The 21,476-nt window shown below is 31.3% G+C and overlaps 2 protein-coding genes and 1 non-coding gene across 4 annotated transcripts; 2 read left to right on the top strand and 1 right to left on the bottom strand.

Annotated features, from left to right (window-relative positions):
- Positions 1-600: 600 nt before the first annotated feature.
- On the top strand, positions 601-7,277 carry LOC108343884 (nucleoside hydrolase 3). 2 transcript variants are annotated; one of them, XM_017582313.2, is made up of 12 exons: positions 601-785; positions 1,154-1,333; positions 1,590-1,700; positions 1,786-2,112; positions 3,496-3,672; positions 3,753-4,037; positions 4,149-4,271; positions 4,451-4,648; positions 4,729-4,982; positions 5,399-5,600; positions 6,167-6,472; positions 6,882-7,277. In XM_017582313.2, exons 1-12 carry the CDS (start codon positions 624-626, stop codon positions 7,203-7,205), a joined length of 2,649 nt encoding a protein of 882 aa, XP_017437802.2. In that variant the 5' UTR covers positions 601-623; the 3' UTR covers positions 7,206-7,277. The 2 variants fall into 2 exon arrangements, with proteins under 2 accessions (XP_017437802.2, XP_052728503.1); XM_052872543.1 differs by lacking the exons at positions 4,729-4,982; positions 5,399-5,600; positions 6,167-6,472; positions 6,882-7,277 and having other exon boundaries at positions 4,149-4,276; positions 4,451-4,587.
- Positions 7,278-10,513: 3,236 nt separating this feature from the next.
- LOC128195079 (U2 spliceosomal RNA) lies at positions 10,514-10,708 on the bottom strand. The gene has a single exon (XR_008246652.1). It is a non-coding gene; the product is annotated as a U2 spliceosomal RNA (small nuclear RNA).
- Positions 10,709-12,862: 2,154 nt separating this feature from the next.
- LOC108330080 (nucleoside hydrolase 3-like) lies at positions 12,863-19,739 on the top strand. Its single transcript, XM_052872077.1, has 12 exons — positions 12,863-13,203; positions 14,556-14,735; positions 15,305-15,415; positions 15,501-15,836; positions 16,668-16,844; positions 16,925-17,209; positions 17,321-17,443; positions 17,619-17,816; positions 17,915-18,168; positions 18,498-18,699; positions 18,882-19,187; positions 19,269-19,739. The coding sequence occupies exons 1-12, from the start codon at positions 13,042-13,044 to the stop codon at positions 19,557-19,559; spliced, it is 2,625 nt and encodes an 874-aa protein (XP_052728037.1). The 5' UTR covers positions 12,863-13,041; the 3' UTR covers positions 19,560-19,739.
- Positions 19,740-21,476: the final 1,737 nt, after the last annotated feature.

Genomic DNA, 21,476 nt, shown 5'->3' with positions numbered 1-21,476 from the left:
ATTATTTAGTCAGCAACGAAATTGGAGGTTGACATTAACATATACTATAATAAATCCCGTACTGCACGAGTGAAAAAAAAACACTAACATAAAGACAAACATCAGAGCTAGTGGCTTTGTTTAACGCATGCCGGAAAGTCTATAAGATATAGTTGCTAGTCAAATAAATTTATGACAAATATGAATGTTTTTAAAGAAAAAATTGTATACAGACATCAATAATTGTGAACATGAATGTTTAGTGAGCAGTGACCACAGTAGGACATCGTTGAATTTGATTGATATGCTCGAATTAATCAAAAGATTAATTAAAGTAATAATTAGAGAAGCATATTGTGAATAACGGAACAGTTGAAAAATTTTGTTTGACTGTTACAATAAAGTTTGTTGATTTGAGATTATCAGATACTTGCGTGCAAGTTGTCGACTTCATCCAGTTTGAAATTTCAATGGCTACTTTTTGGCGTGTGCAGTCAAAGTTAAAGAACCAACAAACACGTGGAAGTATAGTTTATTTCTGAAATCTGATACTCTCTATGAAATCACCTCTCATTTAAACGCCATTCCTGAGATACTCTGCTTCTTCAAATTCAAGAATTGCAGGTATAGTGTTAGTTTGAAGGATGGTGAGAGTGTGGTTAGCAGTAGCAGTGGTGTTACTGATTGCAGGAAGCTTTGTGGAGGGAAAACCTCATCGGATTCTGGTGGATACAGATGTAGACACCGATGATTTATTTGCTCTTCTCTACCTTATGAAACTCAACACATCACAGTTTAAATTGGAGGTAAGTCTTCTGTCAAATCAATGCAACACATCACAGTTTAAATTATGATATAAATATTTTTTGGTTTTAGTGGTGTCAAGATATCACACTCTAGGAATAATTAATATTATCAAACGTGGTCTCAAAATAATGTCCACGTATCCTCGGAAATTGTAAACCTAGTTCATACAAATTCGTATTTATTACTAGAAAATTATTAAAGAAGTGATATATACTGAAATGTAAAATTTATAAACTGAAAAGTAAAAGAAAGATTATATTATACCCTCTTGAAGGAAGTAAGAAGGTAAAATATGGTTGGGGAATAATATCGTAATTTGTTTATGAAGGTATTTATTTTTTGTGTGTGTGTGGTGGAAACATTTTAGGGCATCACCATCAGCGCAAATGCTTGGACGAATGCTGGACATGCTGTTAATCAAATTTACGATCTGCTTTACATGATGGGACGAGATGATGTTGCAGTTGGAGTTGGCGGCGAGGGTGGAATACTATCAGATGGTACCATACTCCCCAACGTTGGTGGATATCTTCCAATCATAGAACAGGTTTCTTACCTTTTGCAAACCTTACTTTTCCCTAAATACGAGGAATATTGCTCACAAGGATAACATAGATAAGTCAGAATCTGCTCAACTATGTAGTCAGATGATACTATAAAAAAAGAGAAAAAATGTGTATGTAATAGTATTACTATATTTATATTTGTGTGGTATTGTACGAGATACTTGTATCTTGATTGAGTTTATGTTTCTATTACATTTAAATGCATTTGTTTTAAGGATGATTGTCGTCTTGAAGCAGGGAATGACAACGGTGGGAGATTGCAGGTACAGGCGCGCCATTCCTATTGGTCTTGGAGGGCGTTTGGACATTGATGCCAATTATGGTATCAGGAAAGCTTTCCTACCACAGGTGTGTAAAATTCAAATTGTACTTATTTAATGATTAATTATGTTTAGAACATGATTAATTGTGTTTAGAGATTGTGGTAAACTAGGGAAGAAGGAAATACAGTCCAATGCATCAAGCAAGCGCACAGGAAGTGTTGATTGAGAAAATATCTTCTGGTCCCATTACAGTGCTTGTGATCGGAGTACACACGAACATTGGAATCTTCCTAATGAATAATCCACAGCTGAAAAAGAACGTGGAGCGTATCTATATAATGGGTGGAGGCGTAAGGTCAAGCAGTCCAACAGGTTGTTGCCCTAAGAATGCTTCGTCTTCCTGCGTGCCTCGCCAGTACGGTGATCGGGGGAACATGTTCACTGATAACCCTTTTGCAGAATTCAATATATTTGGAGATCCTTTTGCAGCATACCAGGTCTGATACACATTTCCATATTCATAAAACCACTTCTTCATTCAAACTGTTTAACATTAACACAATCTCTTTTAGTAATTAATGTATTGTTCAAAGTTGCCTATATATAAATATACAAACATTATATATGCTACTTTTTCTTTTAACTCTGTATGCTCATTTTTATTTATTTTTTATAAAAATTAGAATTCTTCTTGTAAGTTCATTAAATTTGTTATATTGAAAATTCTAGTTAGTATGGTTATGTAAGTAATAAAGTATTTGCCCTAATGATAAAAATAACAATTACCAGTGAAAAAGAAGTATTACGTACCTTCATGTTTTAAGAAAAAAATAATATTAATAATGGTAGTTATATATAAAAGAGATAATCAAATCTTAGTATTTTATAAACTTATGTATTTGTTAATAAATTCCAATTAAAAATTTTCGTTTTGTTGAATGTTTAAAATGTATTTAATTTTCTTTTAAGTATCTACTATATAATTTTATCGTCAACGAGATGACAGAAGTGTTACTTCTATCTTCTCATCTCTAACCCGTTAATCAACATGCGTCTTTTCTCTTCAATTTCCTATAACTCTCCAGTTAGTTTGCTCCTGTAGATGGAATTGGGGAGTTGAATTAAGAGTTAGAAGTGATAGGAGATAGTGAGGCAGATTGAACTTTTAAATCCATCAACCCACACCTCACATAATCTGTAACGGACCAATGTTATATTTATAGGATCTATTATACGAGAATAGTTATCAAATATCAATAGTTATCAAATATCAAAGTGTGAAATGAGGGGTTATAATTATATTTATAGGATCATGTTAAAACAATATTTACTCAGAAAATAATAAGAGCTAACTATTGAGATTTGATAATAATATGTGATAATGGTCCAAAATAATATATAAGTTTGAGATATCTTGTTATTGGACCGTATCCATAATTATGTCTTTTGGACCGGATAGGATCATATATGTCGTTTATATGTTCAGTATAACAAAATATTTTTATTTATTATGTCATTAATATTTTATATTGTATAGTTCTAAATTTTATTTCGTAGTCCTCTTTGATACATATTATGCTTCATTATTTCATTATTTTTTTAAGTTTTTATTATGACTTTTATTTCTAAAAAATATGCTTTAAATTTAACTTAATATTATAAAATCAATTTATACAATGAAGTTTATTAATATTTACATAGTATAAAATCATATAAAAACATACACTCACACTTAGATTATTCTCAGATAGAAATTTATGACCATAAAAACTCAATTATTTCAACATTTTTTATAGATAAGTTAGAAGTGGTATCATTTATGGAGGAGCATTATATAAACTTTATTTAGTTGATTATAAAAAAAATACGTGGATATTTAGGTGATTCATTCTGGAATTCCTGTCACTCTTGTTTCTCTGGATGCAACAAACACAATCCCTATCACTAAGGAATTCTTTGACGAATTTGAAAAGAGCCAAGACACATACGAGGCACAGTACTGTTTCAAATCCTTGAAAATGGCTCGTGATACTTGGTTTGACGACCAATTCTATTCGGTAATTTCTTAATGAAGCCATGCGTGCCAATTATTAAAGTAAAGTATACTCTTCGTCTAATACGAATTCATTGTTGGCAGAGTTATTTCATGTGGGACTCTTTCGCAGCTGGTATAGCAGTCTCAACCATGAGTAAACCCAATAACCATAATGGAGAAAATGAATTTTCTGAAATGAAGTATATGAACATAACTGTTATAACTTCAAACAAACCTTATGGGGAAAATGATGGCTCTAACCCTTTCTTTGATGGCCGAAGAGTTCCTAAGTTCAATCTAGAGAAAGGTGGGGTGCATAGTGGCCATGTTCAACAAGGACTTAGAGATCCACTTTGCTTTGTGAAAAATGGGAAAGGTAGATGTCAGGTAATTCTTGCTTTCCCTTTTGGCTTGCAACTTCAATTTGTTACGTCCAATTTCACACCTACATATAGTAAATCTTATCGTGTTATGTACCAAAACATGTTCTATACACAGGATGGTTACACAAAAGAGGTAAGTGGTCCAGACTCAGTGAGGGTACTTGTTGCCACAAAAGCAAAGCCTAACAAGGATGTTAGGAGCAAACTTGACAGAGAATATTTCATAAACTTCTTGAATGTATGGTAAATTTTTTATTATATTCTTTAATCTTCTTTCAAAATTTATGAATCACACTGTTTTATCATGGCGTGTAAGGAAAACTGAATATTAATTATTTGTGCTCTGACCATATGAAGGGATTCTTAAAATGGAAAAGTGTGTATGAATCTGACTTTTTGTATTGTGTCGAATTAAAGGTTATGAAGGATCCACAAAATTCAGGGAGGTTCAACTTCACCACACAGTTTCCTTATTACAAAGAAGTAACTTACAAGCCAAATTTTCAAAATAAAACACTGGGGAAACCTGTTGTGTTTGACATGGACATGAGTGCAGGAGATTTTCTTGCTCTATTTTACCTCCTAAAAGTGCCTGTTCAAGTAATCGACCTTAAGGTATTCTTGTTTATCTGATCTACACTTAAATTCTCAAGAAGTTTAATATTATGTTGAAATTTATACACAATTGCACTCAGGCAATCATCGTGAGTCCTACTGGATGGACTAATGCAGCTACAATAGATTCCATCTATGACTTACTGCACATGATGGGTCGTGACGATATCCCAGTTGGTCTTGGAGATGTTTTTGCAATAGATCAACCAGATCCAGTATTTGAAGCTGTTGGAGAATGCAAGTATATAAAAGCCATTCCCCATGGAAATGGGGGATTACTGGACTCTGATACTCTTTATGGTCTTGCTCGTGATCTGCCACGCAGCCCACGAAGGTGATTTTCAATTACTTTTATGGCTTTGAATGTATTGTTTATCAGCATTAGAAGGCATCAGAAGCTAGTGAAATCATGTAGGCCAAGTGGAATGGAAGCTGCTATTGAAAGTAGAGAAATAACGAAATATGTGTCATGCAGAAATGAACCATGTTATTTGGGACACTGATTCAATCCAGCGGATAATCTGGTTTCTGGTCACCAAGAACTCTAACAAAACACTATGATGAAAGAATTATTTTTCTTGAATAGAGTATTATTATAATATTTCATTCAATTGTTGCGTAACCTTTGTTAAGTGTGTCGTGCATTTTGTAACCTGGATACCTTTTAACAAGGTTATATATTAGTTTGCTCGCACTTAAGTATTTCCAGTTTTTGTTTCGAGCAACTGGCTAACACACGAACCATTTCAGGTATACAACTGAGAATTCTGTGAAGTTTGGGGCTCCCCGGGATACAGATCACCCTGAACTCAGACAACCACTGGCCATGGAAGTTTGGGAGTCTATGTTACAAAAAACTAATCCAGGGTCTAAGATTACAGTGCTGACGAATGGACCCTTGACTAACCTGGCAAAGGTTGTATTGATGAAAAACATAAGCTCAAGAATTCAGGCAAGTTATAGTATGTATTAGTTATCATCTATTTGAAATAGCTGCATATATCAGCAAGAACAATTACCTATTGTGGAAGTGCCTTGAGAGTAACCCCTAGAAAAAAGGAAAAAGGTTTTTTAACAAACTATTTTTGACAACCTCGCGTGGTGACCTGTATCCGTTTCAAATATTTTTTTTAAAATAAATTCAAGTAAATCAATAAAACAGTGACAGGTGTCCTGTTATAAAAAAGTTATAGTCATTTTGATAATAGGATATGAAACTTTCACAACATCTTTTTAACAATATTTTAATAATATTTATGTGTCATTTTGTAATTGTCTATATTAGTGTTTATGATTATTATAACTGATTGTGAAATAATTTTGGATCAATTACAGAATGACACGTAGATGATGTTAAAATGTTATAAAAAAATTGTTGTCAAAATTATCCTTTAATAATATTAACCAAAGGGAAGCATTTGATTATGCATTTAACATTTTTCCTCGAATGATTAAGATATCTGTATTGTACTGATAGCATCATAACAAACAAGGAATAACAATTCTAAAATGTCGCAGGATGTATATGTCGTTGGTGGACACATTAGCAGCACTGTTAAAGACAAAGGAAATATATTTTCAGTTCCTTCCAACCAATATGCTGAGTTCAACATGTTCTTGGATCCTTTAGCAGCCAGGATAGTGTTTGAATCAGAAGTTAATGTCACACTCATTCCACTCAATACCCAGCGCAAATCAAGTTCGTTTTCAGCCATTATAGGCGAGTTGCGTAGGACACCAAGAACACCAGAGGCTGTGTTTTCCGAACGTCTGCTGTCACGGCTATACCATTTAAAGCAATCTCATAGCATGTATCAGCATATGGTATAACTTTCAGCCCACAGATTTTTCTTTCTAGGTTTTCACATCTTAATCTCAGAATTTATGGTTAACCTCTCTAAATGTGTGACACAAAAAGGAGAATAATCAACTTTAGATTCGTTTTAACAATGCCCCTTAAGAAACACGATGATTCCCGTTTAGTTCTTATAGGAATATTTGTTATTCTTGTTTTTATTGCAAGACCGCTACGAAATAGAAATACAAGAACTAAACATAAAAAAAAATTAGTATAAGACTAAAATATTGAGGATTTAGGTATAAGGATTAAGAAAAATGTTGGTGCTGATGTAGGAACCAAACGATTGATAAAACGTTAAGAAATTGCATTAGAAAAAGTAGATTAGATAGGATTAGTTCTTGTTTCCACTGTTTAAGTCCTTTGTGTTTGCAGGGCACGTTCTTGGGAGAAATTCTAGGCGCAGTTGTCTTGGGTGATAGCTATTCAGGTCTTGATCCAAAATTTGAGGAGAAGCTCATTAAAGTCTTGGCTGATGGTAATGAATCGAGTGATGGAAAAGTTGTGGTGGATGAAAAAGATGGAAAATTAGTGAGAATTTTAACGACTGTGGATGCCAAAGCTTACTATAAATTGTATGCAAACAAGCTTGGCCATGAGGAACAGTCAGCTAAGATAGGGAGTTTTGAAGAACAACGGAGAAGATGGAGTCATCCTCAGTTGAAATTAGAGATCATTACTTCACTGTTTACTAAGTGAATTTTAAACATAACTTCATCTCAATAATTAACGTGAAAACTTAAACAAATTTCAATCTAGTTTTTACATCAATTGCTTCTTGATTGCGACCGTTCAAGTTTGAGTAATGAAGAAAAAAGAAAGGCGTCTTCAAAGAATAATTTGTCACTCTTAAATCCACTTATAAAAAACAAACAAAACATAAGTTTCTTTCTCTCCAAAATATTATCTCTTAAAAAATTAATAGTACGATGATAAAAATAATTATTTTCCATGTTAAAAATGTAAGTTTATTGGTAAATTGTTTGTTTAATACAATGATTATTAAGATATTTTGTTATTAATACAATAAAAAGAAAATACAGTATTAATATAATCACTTTAATTATCTTAGTTTTATTTGAAGTTTATTAATTAGAAGATTTAGTATATATTTAGTCTTTAATAGTTGTCATATATATTTATTTAAAAAAAATTCAAATTTAAGAATTAAAAAAATATATTTTCAAAATTAATTAAATATTAATATTAACTTTTTCTTTAATAATCAAACATAAATTATTAAATACTAAAATACATATTTAATCCCAACTATTAACACATTAAATAAAAATAATCAAATCAGTTTTTATCTTAACAATAAAATATATTAATACTTATTTTACTTAAAAAGAATTATTTATGATATAATCTTTATATATAAATAAAGAAGTTTTCTTTTGGTGTTTACATTTATTTTTCAATTTTATAAAAAGTAATTATTTTATTAAATTTTCCTTTAAGTGACTGTTATTTTAAATTTAACTTTTTTCTATTTTATCATTTTTTAAACTTAATTATATTTTAAAAGATTTATATTTAATTTTATAATAATAATAATGAAAATTTTATTATCTTTTATTATGAACTCACGTCACTTAGTGTAACAGAACCCATTAAAAACCCAAGTAGTGGAAGTCAAGTGTCAATGAAAGAGTTCGGATTTTCAAATAGTGGAAGACAGGTGTAGCGCTGAGTGGCCGGTCGGTTTTAGTGACGCTAGTATTTAAGGCTAAATTTCAAACTTCGTGTCACTTTTCTACATGACCCTTCTTCTCCAAACTGTTGAACCCCATTTTCTCCTCATTCTCTCTACAATCCCCACCTTCTTTCTAAGAATTCTCATCTTTTTCTTATTCCGATCACCAATCAGGCACCAGTTGAACTCTCCCGACGTCAAGGGCTTTCATTTAAACCGATCAAGTTGTGGTTTAAACGGGTGAGTACTTCTCTTCTTACACCGTTCGTTTTTCTGTCACATGCAAACCCAGATTCTGGTTGCATGAGTTTATCATCTCATTATGAGTATTTCTGGTCTTTTGTTGGTTAGTTTCATAAAGCATGACTGTAGAATTCTAAGATTTCTGGTAGTGGTGAGCCAAATACTGCATCGCTGAGCGTTCGGCTACGTTTAGAGGTAAGGGAAGCTTGTAATTTAATTATAATTCTTGTTTGATGATGATTTATTGGATGGTATGATGTTATGATTGATGAGTTGGTTGATGTTGTAATACTGCATGTTTGTTTGAGTGTATTGTTGATTTATGAAAAGGTATAACTGGGTAGAAACATAGTTGATCGTCATTCTGCATTAATCTGCAGAATCCTGTAAATTGTAACCGAGAGTCATTATTGACCGTTCGTTTTATCCTTGGGTATTCGGTTTGAATTGGATTCTTCTTCTGTGGAGAATTTCAGTTAATGACCGATCGGTTTCCTCTTAGTATATTTGTAAGTAAGCGTTCGGTCTAAGTATGATTTCTTCTTTTATGCTTCCTAAACAGTTAGTTAATATATTTTATAATATTTAAAGTCGTAGACGTTATCTTTATCCTTCATTGAAAATAAGTGTTATGTAATTGTGTGTGTGTGTGTGTGTATATATATATATATCCCTTCATTTTGATTTAAGTTCAATAGTGTTCAGTCTTGAAATCAAGCGTTCGGTCTGAGTAGTGCTCTGTTTTGAACCAAGCGCTCGGTCTTTATAGTGGTTGGTCTTTAACCAAGCGCTCGGTATTTTATTATACCCATTGTGTATTCTCTTTGAACTAAGAATGTTCGGTCCAAGTCAATAGTATTCGGATAAATATTGTAGGGTTCGGTTAAGTTCTTAGGTTCTAGCAATAGTTATTATGATTTTGGGTTAAGTCTAAATTATATGTAATATTTAGTATTCGGTACATTGTTAGGAGTTGGGTCTAGTAAAATACTGTTCTGTAGTAACTGTTGAGTAGCAAGTAAAAGTCCAAATACTATCACTAGTGTTCGGCTTATGATGAGTTTTTTTATCTAGAATGAACTGTTCGGTCCTGTTCGGTGTATAAGTGGAAGACCGCTCGGTCTTGCACTAAGTATTCAGCTATGTTAGTCTAGAAGGTATTCAAAACGTTCGGTCTTGTCTCTGGGGGAATGTTATTGTTCAGTTTTGATTTCAGATGGGATCTGTTTGTATTGGTTCGGTTTGATTGTATTATAGAATATAAATGGAATGGTATGGAAATGAAAGAGTATTCCAGGGAGGAATATCTCATGAGTGATTATTGAATGGTAGAGTATGAATGTGGTTATGCTTAGCTGGCGGTTATCCTGATATTCTGTGATTACTCATTCTCAAGTAGAGAGGAGTAAGTCATGTGCGAGAATGGCAGGATGTCCTGGTCTATAAGGTGAACTTGGACGGAACGGACTAACCTCGAGTGGCAGCTGTTGAGGGCATTCCAGCTATTACATCACCCGGGTGCAAAAACGTGGTAGTTACACAGAATTCATACAGTCCGGACAGTCAGAGTAAAGTGGTCGGTCATTGCATGCTTTGACTTGAAATTTTGATTGGAAATGTATGATTGAATGTTACATGGTTGTATATTGAATTATGTTATATTTATGTGAAATATGTTTTACTAAATTAATTAAATTACATAAGCTTATCCTATTTTTTTTTTTCCGTCTTGTTCGTTCGGTCGTTAGATTGGGTTTTATTTTGTAAAACTGTTCGGTATAAGCTTAGTTTTGAAACTGTTCGATGTAAACTGGTGTAAGCTTAATTGTGAATATTCTATATATGGTTTTATACTGTATTTTGGATGTTACATTACACATTTTACTAGTAATTATAAATTTAATCATCCTATAATGTCTAACAAATGCTAGTAATTATAAATTTAATAATCCTCTAATGTCTAGTTATTATTTTAATTCAACTATTTTAAGTTTAATAATTTTTTATGTGATTAAACATTATTTTCCACAATCATTTTCACATTTATAATATTTGGGCTAATTCCTCTGTAGGGTGTGCCAAACTCAAGCTGTAGTGCAAGACTTGAGCACACTTGGGATTTTCAGTAGCAAGCTACTGTATCAAAATCTCCCCTTTAAAAAATTAATTTAATATCATGTGAGCCATTGACCCACATATCAGATATTAAACTGATAAGAACAGATACTACACTTGATCTTAGCCAAAAGGCCGAGAAAGGTATGAGAATTAAAGAGAAGGAAAATTATTTTTATAGTAAGCTTAAGAGGGACTCTTATATGATCCAGGCGGTATGGGACTTATAAATGCAGTTCAACACTATGCATCAGTCCTAATGACAAATATGTAAGTTTAATAATTAACATTTTATTCTCTTAATTCAACTACCTTTAAGTTTAATAATTTTATTTATATGATTAAACATTATTTTTTATACATCTCTAATTTTTGAGTCAAGTTCTTATAGATTGTTTTTATTATCATTCTAAAAATTTCTTATATGTTAAGTGTGTATAAATTTATGTTTATCTTTTTTTTATTTAATGTTAAATTTTTTATTCTAACAAAAATTATATTTCATCATTGTTCTCGATGCATAATAGATATATCAAATTTATGTATATGATTTCTTACTCTTTTAATATTAATTAATTTTTATAAAAAATTATAAAAATATAATATTTTCAAATATTTAATATTAAAATAATATATTTAATGTCAAAGTTTAGAAAAAAATTATTGGTAAAATTATATTTATATTAAAAATCATTAAAACAATATTTAGAAAAAAACAAAATAAATAAGAATATTAAAAAGAAGTAAAAATGATTAAATATGTATCTTATAAATTATTTAAATATGTAATAAAATATAATGAATCTTAAAAATTTCAAAATCATTTTCAAATATCAAACTCGTTAAACTGATAAGATAATTAAAATTGTTTGAGTGAAACAATAAAAAAAGTTGAATAAAAAAAGTAAAGTAAATAACTTTTTATATTATATAGTAAACGAAGGGTTGAAGATTGAGAATTTGAAATTCAGATAAACATATATCCTCGTGTGAAAAAAATAATAAATAAAAGCAAAAAAATGAGTAGAAATAATCATATATATAAAATTTAAAAACTATTTGATTAAGAAAATTAATTGAACATAAAAAATGTAATTAATACTGAAGAAAATACACGAAATATTCGAATTCTGTGAATAATAAATAAATGAAACAATTATAAGAAATAAAGAAAAATTATATAGAAAAAATGAATTACGAAATTAGTAAATACTAAGATTTCAAATTCAAAGAGTAAAAAAGTAACTTTTACTTTGTAAAAACTATATTTCATTAAAGTATAAATGCAAAAATTATAAAAGTGTACTAGGTTATATAAAATTCTGAAATAAAAAATTAAAATAATATGGTATGATAGTATATCCTTATATTCGAGATTAACCAAAGAGTAAAACCAGATAAAAAAATGTTTTACTGACTGAATCTAAACCTTTTTGTCTGCAACTGGTCTTAATACTGCCAATGTCGTACACTGCACTTTTCTCTCTTCTCTCTCTTATTTATTTATTTTTTCAATTTTGCTTTGATGGGCTATGTAATTGTTGGACCAAGTCTGCACAGCATAGAGCAAAGTAGACTCACCCATATTACGATATTAACAAATAAATTTGACATTATATATATCATACATTTATGATAATTCATTTAAATGTTTTAATATGTGTGGTTATTTTTAGTATTATGATTATTTTAATTTAAATAAAATAATATAATAACATATACTATAATAAATCCCGTACTACACGAATGAAAAAAAAATAGCATAAAGACAAACATTAGAGTTGGTGGCTTTGTTTAACGCATGCGGGAAAGTCTATAAGATATAGTTGCTAGTCCAATAAATTTATGACAAATATGAATGTTTTTAAAGAAAAAATTGTATACAAAACATCAATATTTGTATTTTAAAATACTGGAAATTTAAAATATCATTCATAACTGAATATAGATTTTGACTTTCTTTCAACCATTAATTGCTATAATAAATATCTCGAGTTTAGATTAATTAACAATTAAATAAATGCTCGAATTAATCAAAACATTAATTAAAGTAATAATTGGGGAAGCATATTGTGAATAGCAAAACAGTTGAAATAATTTTGTTCAACTGTTACAATAAAGTTTGTTGATTTGAGATTATCAGATTGTTGATTTGATCAGTTTCAAAATCCGTATTAAGATTGAAGTAATACATGCGTGAGTGAGTAGACTACACGTAACATGTTTGAATAAAAAAAGGACTATTGAGGTAATGTGACATCGGTCTGAAATTTCAATGGCTACTTTTTGGTGTGTGCAGTAAAAGTTGAAGTACCAACAAACATTTGGAAGTATAGCTATTTCTCAAATCCGATACTCTCTGTGAAATCACGTCTCATTTAAACGTGTCAGCTGTGTGTTCCATTCCTGAGATTCAGCTATCTGTTCAGTAGCTCTGCTTCTTCAAATTCAAGAATTGCAGTTATAGTGTTTGTTTGAAGGATGGTGAGAGTGTGGTTAGCAGTAGCAGTGGTGTTACTGATTGTAGGAAGCTTTGTGGAGGGAAAACCTCGTCGGATTCTGGTGGATACAGATGTAGACACCGACGATTTATTTGCTCTTCTCTACCTTATGAAACTCAACACATCACAGTTTAAATTGGAGGTAAGTCTTCTGTCAAATCAATGCAACACATCTCTTTCTTCTTCTGATTTTTTCTTCTTCGTCACTCATTTTGGAGATTATTCATCTGTTACTTCCCAACCTAAATTCTTCTGTACCAAATCATTGAAGAGCTTTTTCTTACTGATGAGTTTATTTATTTATTTAATTTTAAATAAAAGAGGCATGCCTTCCCAGTTGTCAACAGCCGTATGTTGCTCGAATGTCTCCACTGTAATTTGGAATTTTAATTTATTCTTAGAAGAGAATTCAGATTTTTGGATATTAATTTTTTTCCACGTCACATCGTGGGACTTTTCCGCTTTTCTTATTTGTCTGTCACTTTCCGGGATTCACATTACTCCTTTGAAAAACATGGAGGATTGATTTGTAATAGTTTGAAGAAAAAGTGTACGGGAAATTAGGTTTTTTATTTAATTAAAAATATAATGAATTTGAGTAGGAAGTTTATAGGTACTTGTGATTAATTTAATTGAATTAATCAATGTTAGCACGTTATTTTTAGTATAGTGTTAACATTATCATTAGGTGAACTTTTTTAAGTATAAATGTTTTTCTGTTTATAAAAAGATAGTTCAGAAAATAAAACATTTTTTTTAAATAGATTAATCATTTAAAAAAATAAAGAAAAACCTAACAAATATAATTATTTTATAAAATAAATATTGAATTAGAATAGTAATTTACTAAATAGTTCTCACGATTTTTTTCCCATATCTTTCAAAACTTTTCTTATAAATAATTATGAATCATTTAGGTCAAATACAAATAAGAAAAATGATACTCCCACACATTTCAAAATATTCACTTGAGAATTTTATTTAATAATATAATAATATATATTAGAATTTATATTAAAAATAAAATAAATATAATTAAAATATTATAATTTTAAATTATGATATGAATATTTTTTGTTTTTATGGGTGTCAGCATATCACACTCTAGGAATAATTATCACATGTGATCTCAAAATAATGTCCAGGTATCCTCGGAAATTGTAAACCACTCCTAACAAAGAGAACCCATACCTCATGAATTCCTTTCCAAACAAAGTAGCGTTTGATCACTCAAACTAATTGACATTTTGGTAAAACCATTAGCTATTTTGAATATATTGTGAACCTAGTTCATACAAATTCGTATTTATTGCTTGAAAATTATTAAAGAAGTGATATATACTCAAATGTAAAAAATTATAAACTGAAAAGTAAAAGAAAGAAAGATTATATCATACCCTCTTGAAGGAAGTATGAAGGTAAAATATGGTTTGGGAATAATATCGTAATTTGTTTATGAAGGTATTTTTTTTGTGTGTGTGGAAACAATTTTAGGCCATCACCATCAGCGCAAATGCTTGGACCAACGCTGGACATGCTGTTAATCAAATTTACGATCTGCTTTATATGATGGGACGAGATGATGTTGCAGTTGGAGTCGGCGGTGAGGGTGGAATACTCTCAGATGGTACCATACTCCCCAACGTTGGTGGATATCTTCCAATCATAGAACAGGTTTCTTACCTTTTGCAAACCTTACTTTTCCCTAAATACGAGGAATATTGTTCACAGGGATAACATAGATAAGTCAGAATCTGCTCAATTATGTAGTCAGATGATAAATTACTATAAAAAAAGAGAAAAAAATGTATATATAATAGTATTACTATATTTATACTTGTGTGGTATTGTACGGGATACTTGTATCATGATTGAATTTATGTTTCTATTACATTCCATGATCTTATATTATTTAGAGGGAAGATAAAAACAATTTATATATTTTTATTTATTTATTGAAGTATTTTTAAAGATAAAACTGTGAAAGAGTTTTACTTTTCAAAATAAATAATATCTCATAGAACTGAGAGAGATTCATGTCAGTTTTGCTTTTTAAAAGGTTAACTGAATAAGGTATTAAATAAATGATTTGAATCTTAAGAAATGTGATGACTGGAGATAGAGGTATATATAAATAATTTTAACCATTTTTTTAAAATTTAAAATGGTTATAATTATATTACACTGAAAAAAAAAAACATTTAAATGCATGTGTTTTAATGATGATTGTCGTCTTGAAGCAGGGAATGACAACGGTGGGAGATTGCAGGTACAGGCGCGCCATTCCTATTGGTCTTGGAGGGCGTTTGGACATTGATGCCAATTATGGTATCAAGAAAGCTTTCCTACCACAGGTGTGTAAAATTCAAATTGTACTTATTTAATGATTAATTATGTTTAGAACATGATTAATTGTGTTTAGAGATTTTGGTAAATTAGGGAAGAAGGAAATACAGTCCAATGCAACAAGCAAGCGCACAGGAAGTGTTGATTGAAAAAATATCTTCTGGTCCCATAACAGTGCTTGTGATTGGAGCACACACGAACATTGGAATCTTCCTAATGAATAATCCAGAGCTGAAAAAGAACGTGGAGCGTATCTATATAATGGGTGGGGGCGTAAGGTCAAGCAATCCAACAGGTTGTTGCCCTAAGAATGCTTCGTCTTCCTGCGTGCCTCGCCAGTGCGGTGATCGGGGGAACATGTTCACAGACTATAATACTAACCCTTTTGCAGAATTCAATATATTTGGAGATCCTTTTGCAGCATACCAGGTCTGATACACATTTTCATATTCATAAAACCACTTCTTCATTCAAACTGTTTAACATTAACACAAATCTTTTTTAGTAATTAATGCATTCTTCAAATTATATATAAATATACAAACATTGTATAAGGACAAATCAAATATGGAGTAGAATAAAATAGGATATAAGTTGGTTCACAGTGTTATTTCTAACTTGAGACAGTTGATTAGTGAATTCGAGACGAAAATACAAAAATAATGATCACGTTATCTCATTGATTTAAAACTTAAAAATCAAATGGCAGGATGCTTAAAATAAAAATATTTTATATACTTTACAGGTTTTTTAATAGAAAATTAAGAAAAAGAAATATTTTATATAGTTCACGTGAGAAATCATTTTTACTATTTGCATAGTTTATTTTCATTTTTTAATTTTAAAATATAAGTAAAGGAAAAATATAAATATAAAATATGAAAAAAAACTTCTTACATTTATCAAAACAATTAAATTTAGCATATCAGTATATCCTCAATATAATTATATATATTATCAGTTTTTTCATGTTGTTTACTATCCATATATATCAAATCACTGGACACTCTTTCTTGGATAAAATGATTTTAAATAGGCCTGCTCATTTGTGTATTTCTAAGGATCTGTTTTTCATAATTTAGTACATCTCTTAGAAATTTATAATGTCTTAAAAAGTAAAAATTCAAAAAACTATTTCGACATTTTTTATAAAGAAGTTAGAAGTTGTATCTTTTTGGGGGAGCATTATGTAACCTTTGTTTAGTTGATTGAAGTCATATAAAAAATATGTTGATGACCAGAAAATATGTGGATATTTAGGTGATTCATTCTGGAATTCCTGTCACTCTTGTTCCTCTGGATGCAACAAACACAATCCCTATCACTAAAGAATTCTTTGACGAATTTGAAAAGAGCCAAGACACATACGAGGCACAGTACTGTTTCAAATCCTTGAAAATGGCTCGTGATACTTGGTTTGACGACCAATTCTATTCGGTAATTTCTTAATGAAGCCATGCGTGCCAATTATTAAAGTAAAGTATACTCTTCGTCTAATACGAATTCATTGTTGGCAGAGTTATTTCATGTGGGACTCTTTCGCAGCTGGTATAGCAGTCTCAACCATGAGTAAACCCAATAACCATAATGGAGAAAATGAATTTGCTGAAATGAAGTATATGAACATAACTGTTATAACTTCAAACAAACCTTATGGGGCATCTGATGGCTCTAACCCTTTCTTTGATGGCCGAAGAGTTCCTAAGTTCAATCTAGAGAAAGGTGGGGTGCATAGTGGTCATGTTCAACAAGGGCTTAGAGATCCACTTTGCTTTGTGAAAAATGGGAAAGGTAGATGTCAGGTAATTCTTGCTTTCTCTTTTGGCTTGCAACTTCAATTTGTTACGTCCAATTTCACACCTACATATGGTAAATCTTAACGTGTTATGTACCAAAACATGTTCTATACACAGGATGGTTACACAAAAGAGGTAAGTGGTCCAGACTCAGTGAGGGTACTTGTTGCCACAAAAGCAAAGCCTAACAAGGACGTTGGGAGCAAACTTGACAGAGAATATTTCATAAACTTCTTGAATGTATGGTACATTTTTTACTATATTGTTCAAACTTCTTTCAAGATTTATGAATCACACTGTTTTATCATGCCGTGTTAGGAAAAGTGAATGTTAATTTGTGATCTGACTATATGAACGGATTCTAAAAATGGAAAGTGTATATGAATCTGAATTTTTGTATTCTGTCTAATGAAAGGCTCTGAAGGATCCACAAAATTCAGGGAGGTTTAACTTCACCACACAGTTTCCTTATTACAAAGAAGTAACTTACAAGCCAAATTTTCAAAATAAAACACTGGGGAAACCTGTTGTGTTTGACATGGACATGAGTGCAGGAGATTTTCTTGCTCTATTTTACCTCCTAAAAGTGTCTGTTCAAGTAATCGACCTTAAGGTATTCTTGTTTTTTCATTCTTAATTGTTTATTCGATTTGCACTTAAGTTCTTAAGAATTTCAATATTATGTTGAAATATATACGCAATTGCACTCAGGCAATCATTGTGAGTCCTACTGGATGGACTAATGCAGCAACAATAGATTCCGTCTATGACTTACTGCACATGATGGGTCGTGATGATATCCCAGTAGGTCTTGGAGATGTTTTTGCAATGAATCAATCGGATCCAATATTCGGAGCTGTTGGAGAATGCAAGTATATAAAAGCCATTCCCCATGGAAGTGGGGGGTTACTGGATTCTGACACTCTTTATGGTCTTGCTCGTGATCTACCACGCAGCCCAAGAAGGTGATTTTATGTTACTTTTATGGCTTTGAATGTATTCTGTATAAACATTAGAATGCATCAAGACTTAGTGAAATCATGTAGGCAGAGTGGAATGGAAGCTGCTACTGAAAGTAGAGAAATGATGGAATCTATGTCACGCAGAAATGAACAGTGTCATAATATTTTACTTGAATAGTGTAATATTATGATATTTCATTAAATTCTTGCGTAAGTGTTTCATGCATTTTGTACCTTTGATAGCTCGTAACAAGGTTATACACTAGCTTGTTCCCACTTAAATATTTTCAGTGTTTGTTACCAACAACTGGCTAATTCACGAACCATCTCAGGTATACAGCTGAGAACTCTGTGAAATTTGGAGCTCCTCGGGACACAGATCACCCTGAGCTCAGACAACCACTGGCCGTGGAAGTTTGGGAGTCTATATTACAAAAAACTAAACCAAAGTCTAAGATTACAGTATTGACTAATGGACCCTTGACTAATCTGGCAAGGGTTGTATCGGTGAAAAACATAAGCTCAAAAATTCAGGTGAGTTATATAGTATGTATTTGTTACCATCTATTTGAAATAGTTGCGTATATCAGCAAGAACAATTAGCTGCTATGAAAGTGGCTCGATAGTAACCCCAGAAAAGAAAAATTCCAGTCATTTTTGGAAAAATTACCCAAAAGGAAACATTTGATTCTGCATTTAACATGTTTCCATTGCAGGATGTATATGTAGTTGGGGGACACATTAGCAGCACTGTCAATGGCAAGGGAAATATTTTTTCAGTTCCTTCCAACCAATATGCTGAGTTCAATATGTTCTTGGATCCTTTAGCAGCCAAGACAGTGTTTGAATCTGAAGTTAACATCACACTCATTCCACTCGATACCCAGCGCATAGCAAGTTCGTTTTCAGCCATTATAGGCGAATTGCGTAGAACACCAAGAACACCAGAGGCCGTGTTTTCCAAGCGTCTGCTGTCGAGGCTATACCGTTTAAAGCAATCTCATAGCATATATAGTCATATGGTACAACTTCCTGTCCACAGTTTTTTTCTTTCTAGTTTTGCACATCTTAACCTCAGAGTTTATGCATAAACTTGTTTGCAGGGTACGTTCTTGGGAGAAATTCTAGGCGCAGTTGTCTTGGGTGATAGCTATTCAGGTCTTGATCCAAAATTCGAGGAGAAGCCCATTGAAGTCTTGGCTGATGGCAATGAATCAAGTGATGGAAAAGTTGTGGTGAATGAAAAAGGTAGAAAATTAGTGAGAATTTTAAGGAGTGTGGATGCCAAGGCTTACCATAGTTTGTATGCAAACAAGCTTGGTCATAAGGAACAGTCAGCTAAGATAAGTAGCTTTGAGGAACAACAGAGAAGATGGAGTCATCCTCACAATTAAAATTAGAGATCATCACTTCACTTTGTTTAGTAAGTGAATTTATTTCTGATTCAATCTCATTTAACTAATTCAATGAGACAATGTATTTCATATCCTTAGGCAAATTTCAATCTACTTTTTACTTCTTAATTGCTACTGCGTCCAACTTTGAGCAATGAAGAAAAAAATAAAGGTGTCTTCGAGGACTACATTGTCTTCATACTTTAAATTATCATACAATATGAACCATAAAATTTTGTTTAGTGAAATAACTATGTATCCCTTAAAGAAAAATGTAGAGCTGTCGGGTAATCTGACCCGACTCAATCCGACCCATCACGGGTTAGTCACTTAGTGAGCGAATCCAATCCAACTCATTTATTAGCGAGCTGAAAAAATTTGAACCTGACCCGACTCATCACAGGTTGGTGGGATAAACGGGTTGGCTCATTGGCTCACTTAACTTTTTTTCACCCTTTTTTTTTTAGATTCTTATAACATGTTACTTTGATCGATAAAAATGAAACAGTAATAATTGGCCCAATTGATATAAAAGAAAATGAAACAAAAGAGAAACTCTACTCTTATATATTCTAAACTATCAAGCATATAAAATTTTGCCAATTTAGTTTAATGAGACATACACAACCGTTTGACCAAGAAAACTACATATAGCCTTTAACAAAAATATATAGCAGAGGGGAACTTTTGGATAGACAACAGCACAACGCAGCACGAAAAGCTAAAAGTTGTGCGTTTTGAATAATTAATTTAATTAATTTGATTTCAATAAAAAAGAAATAGGATTTGAATAATTAATTTAATCAATTTGATTTCAATAAAAAAAATAGGTAGATTGGTGAGCCAACCCGGTTCACCACGGGTTCAACCCGGGTGAGTCGGGTTCTTAGCGAGCCAGATCAAAATTGGCTCGTATCAAAATTTTAACATTTTTTCCAACTCAACTCGACCCAAACCCGTGGTGCCGGATTGACTCACGAATTTCAACCCATTTTGACAGCACTAGAAAAATGATTTATCGAAACTTAACTACCTTCTCAGAAATAACTATATATATATATATATATATATATATATATATATATATATATATATTACATAATACTATTTATTAATTGTCACATTATAATACCATAGGAGTGATTTGAAAGCATCATATCTTTTCAGGATTCCCCTTATATTGAATACCAATTTAAGAAAAATTTCAGCTTTTCTTCCCACTTTCATATTCCAAAATAAAGTAACTTCATATCTGCAAAAAAGAATGTAACTTTGCTACATTTACCACATAATGATAGCATTGTCACTAATCTAGGATCTTGCCCCACCCAAATACTCAAACACTTTACCTGGTCTTACTTGCATAGAATCAAATCAACCTGAGGAAGTCTAACAAAATACAATGTAACGAATAATAACCACCCTTGAAACTGATTTAACTTCTCTATATCAATTTAAAAGGGGTTTGATAAGGTTTATATTCTATTCCATTAAAAGAGAAAATGATATTTGTCACTTACCTTTTTAAATGTTTTTTTTTTCATCAGGTTATGTTAAATATAGATTTATAATCCGTTTTTGAATAGAAATAATTTTAGTTCTCTTAATATCAAAGTGGATTAAAGAATTTAAACATCTAATAATAATATATCGATTGTACAATTTGATGCACAAAATTTGTCTCCCAAGGTAGACAAGAAAAAGTTAAAGAGAAGGTCTTGTTATGAACTAGATAAAAAGGAACATATATATGTTTATGAAAATCCATACTCCACCAAATAAAAAGAATGCATAAATTACAAATCAGAATTAAGCAAAATGTTTTTCAGTTAAAGTTTTTGTTATCATTCCCTTATCAGTGTTTCGAGCTTATTCTTGACATGGCACTACTTTTCTTTTACCTAGTGAGTAGAGAAC

Source organism: Vigna angularis, chromosome 1 (assembly GCF_016808095.1).
Source record: "Vigna angularis cultivar LongXiaoDou No.4 chromosome 1, ASM1680809v1, whole genome shotgun sequence".
Classification (NCBI taxonomy): Eukaryota; Viridiplantae; Streptophyta; class Magnoliopsida; order Fabales; family Fabaceae; genus Vigna; species Vigna angularis.
Note: the sequence above shows the minus strand (reverse complement) of the source record. Positions and strands in the feature narration are given on the sequence as shown.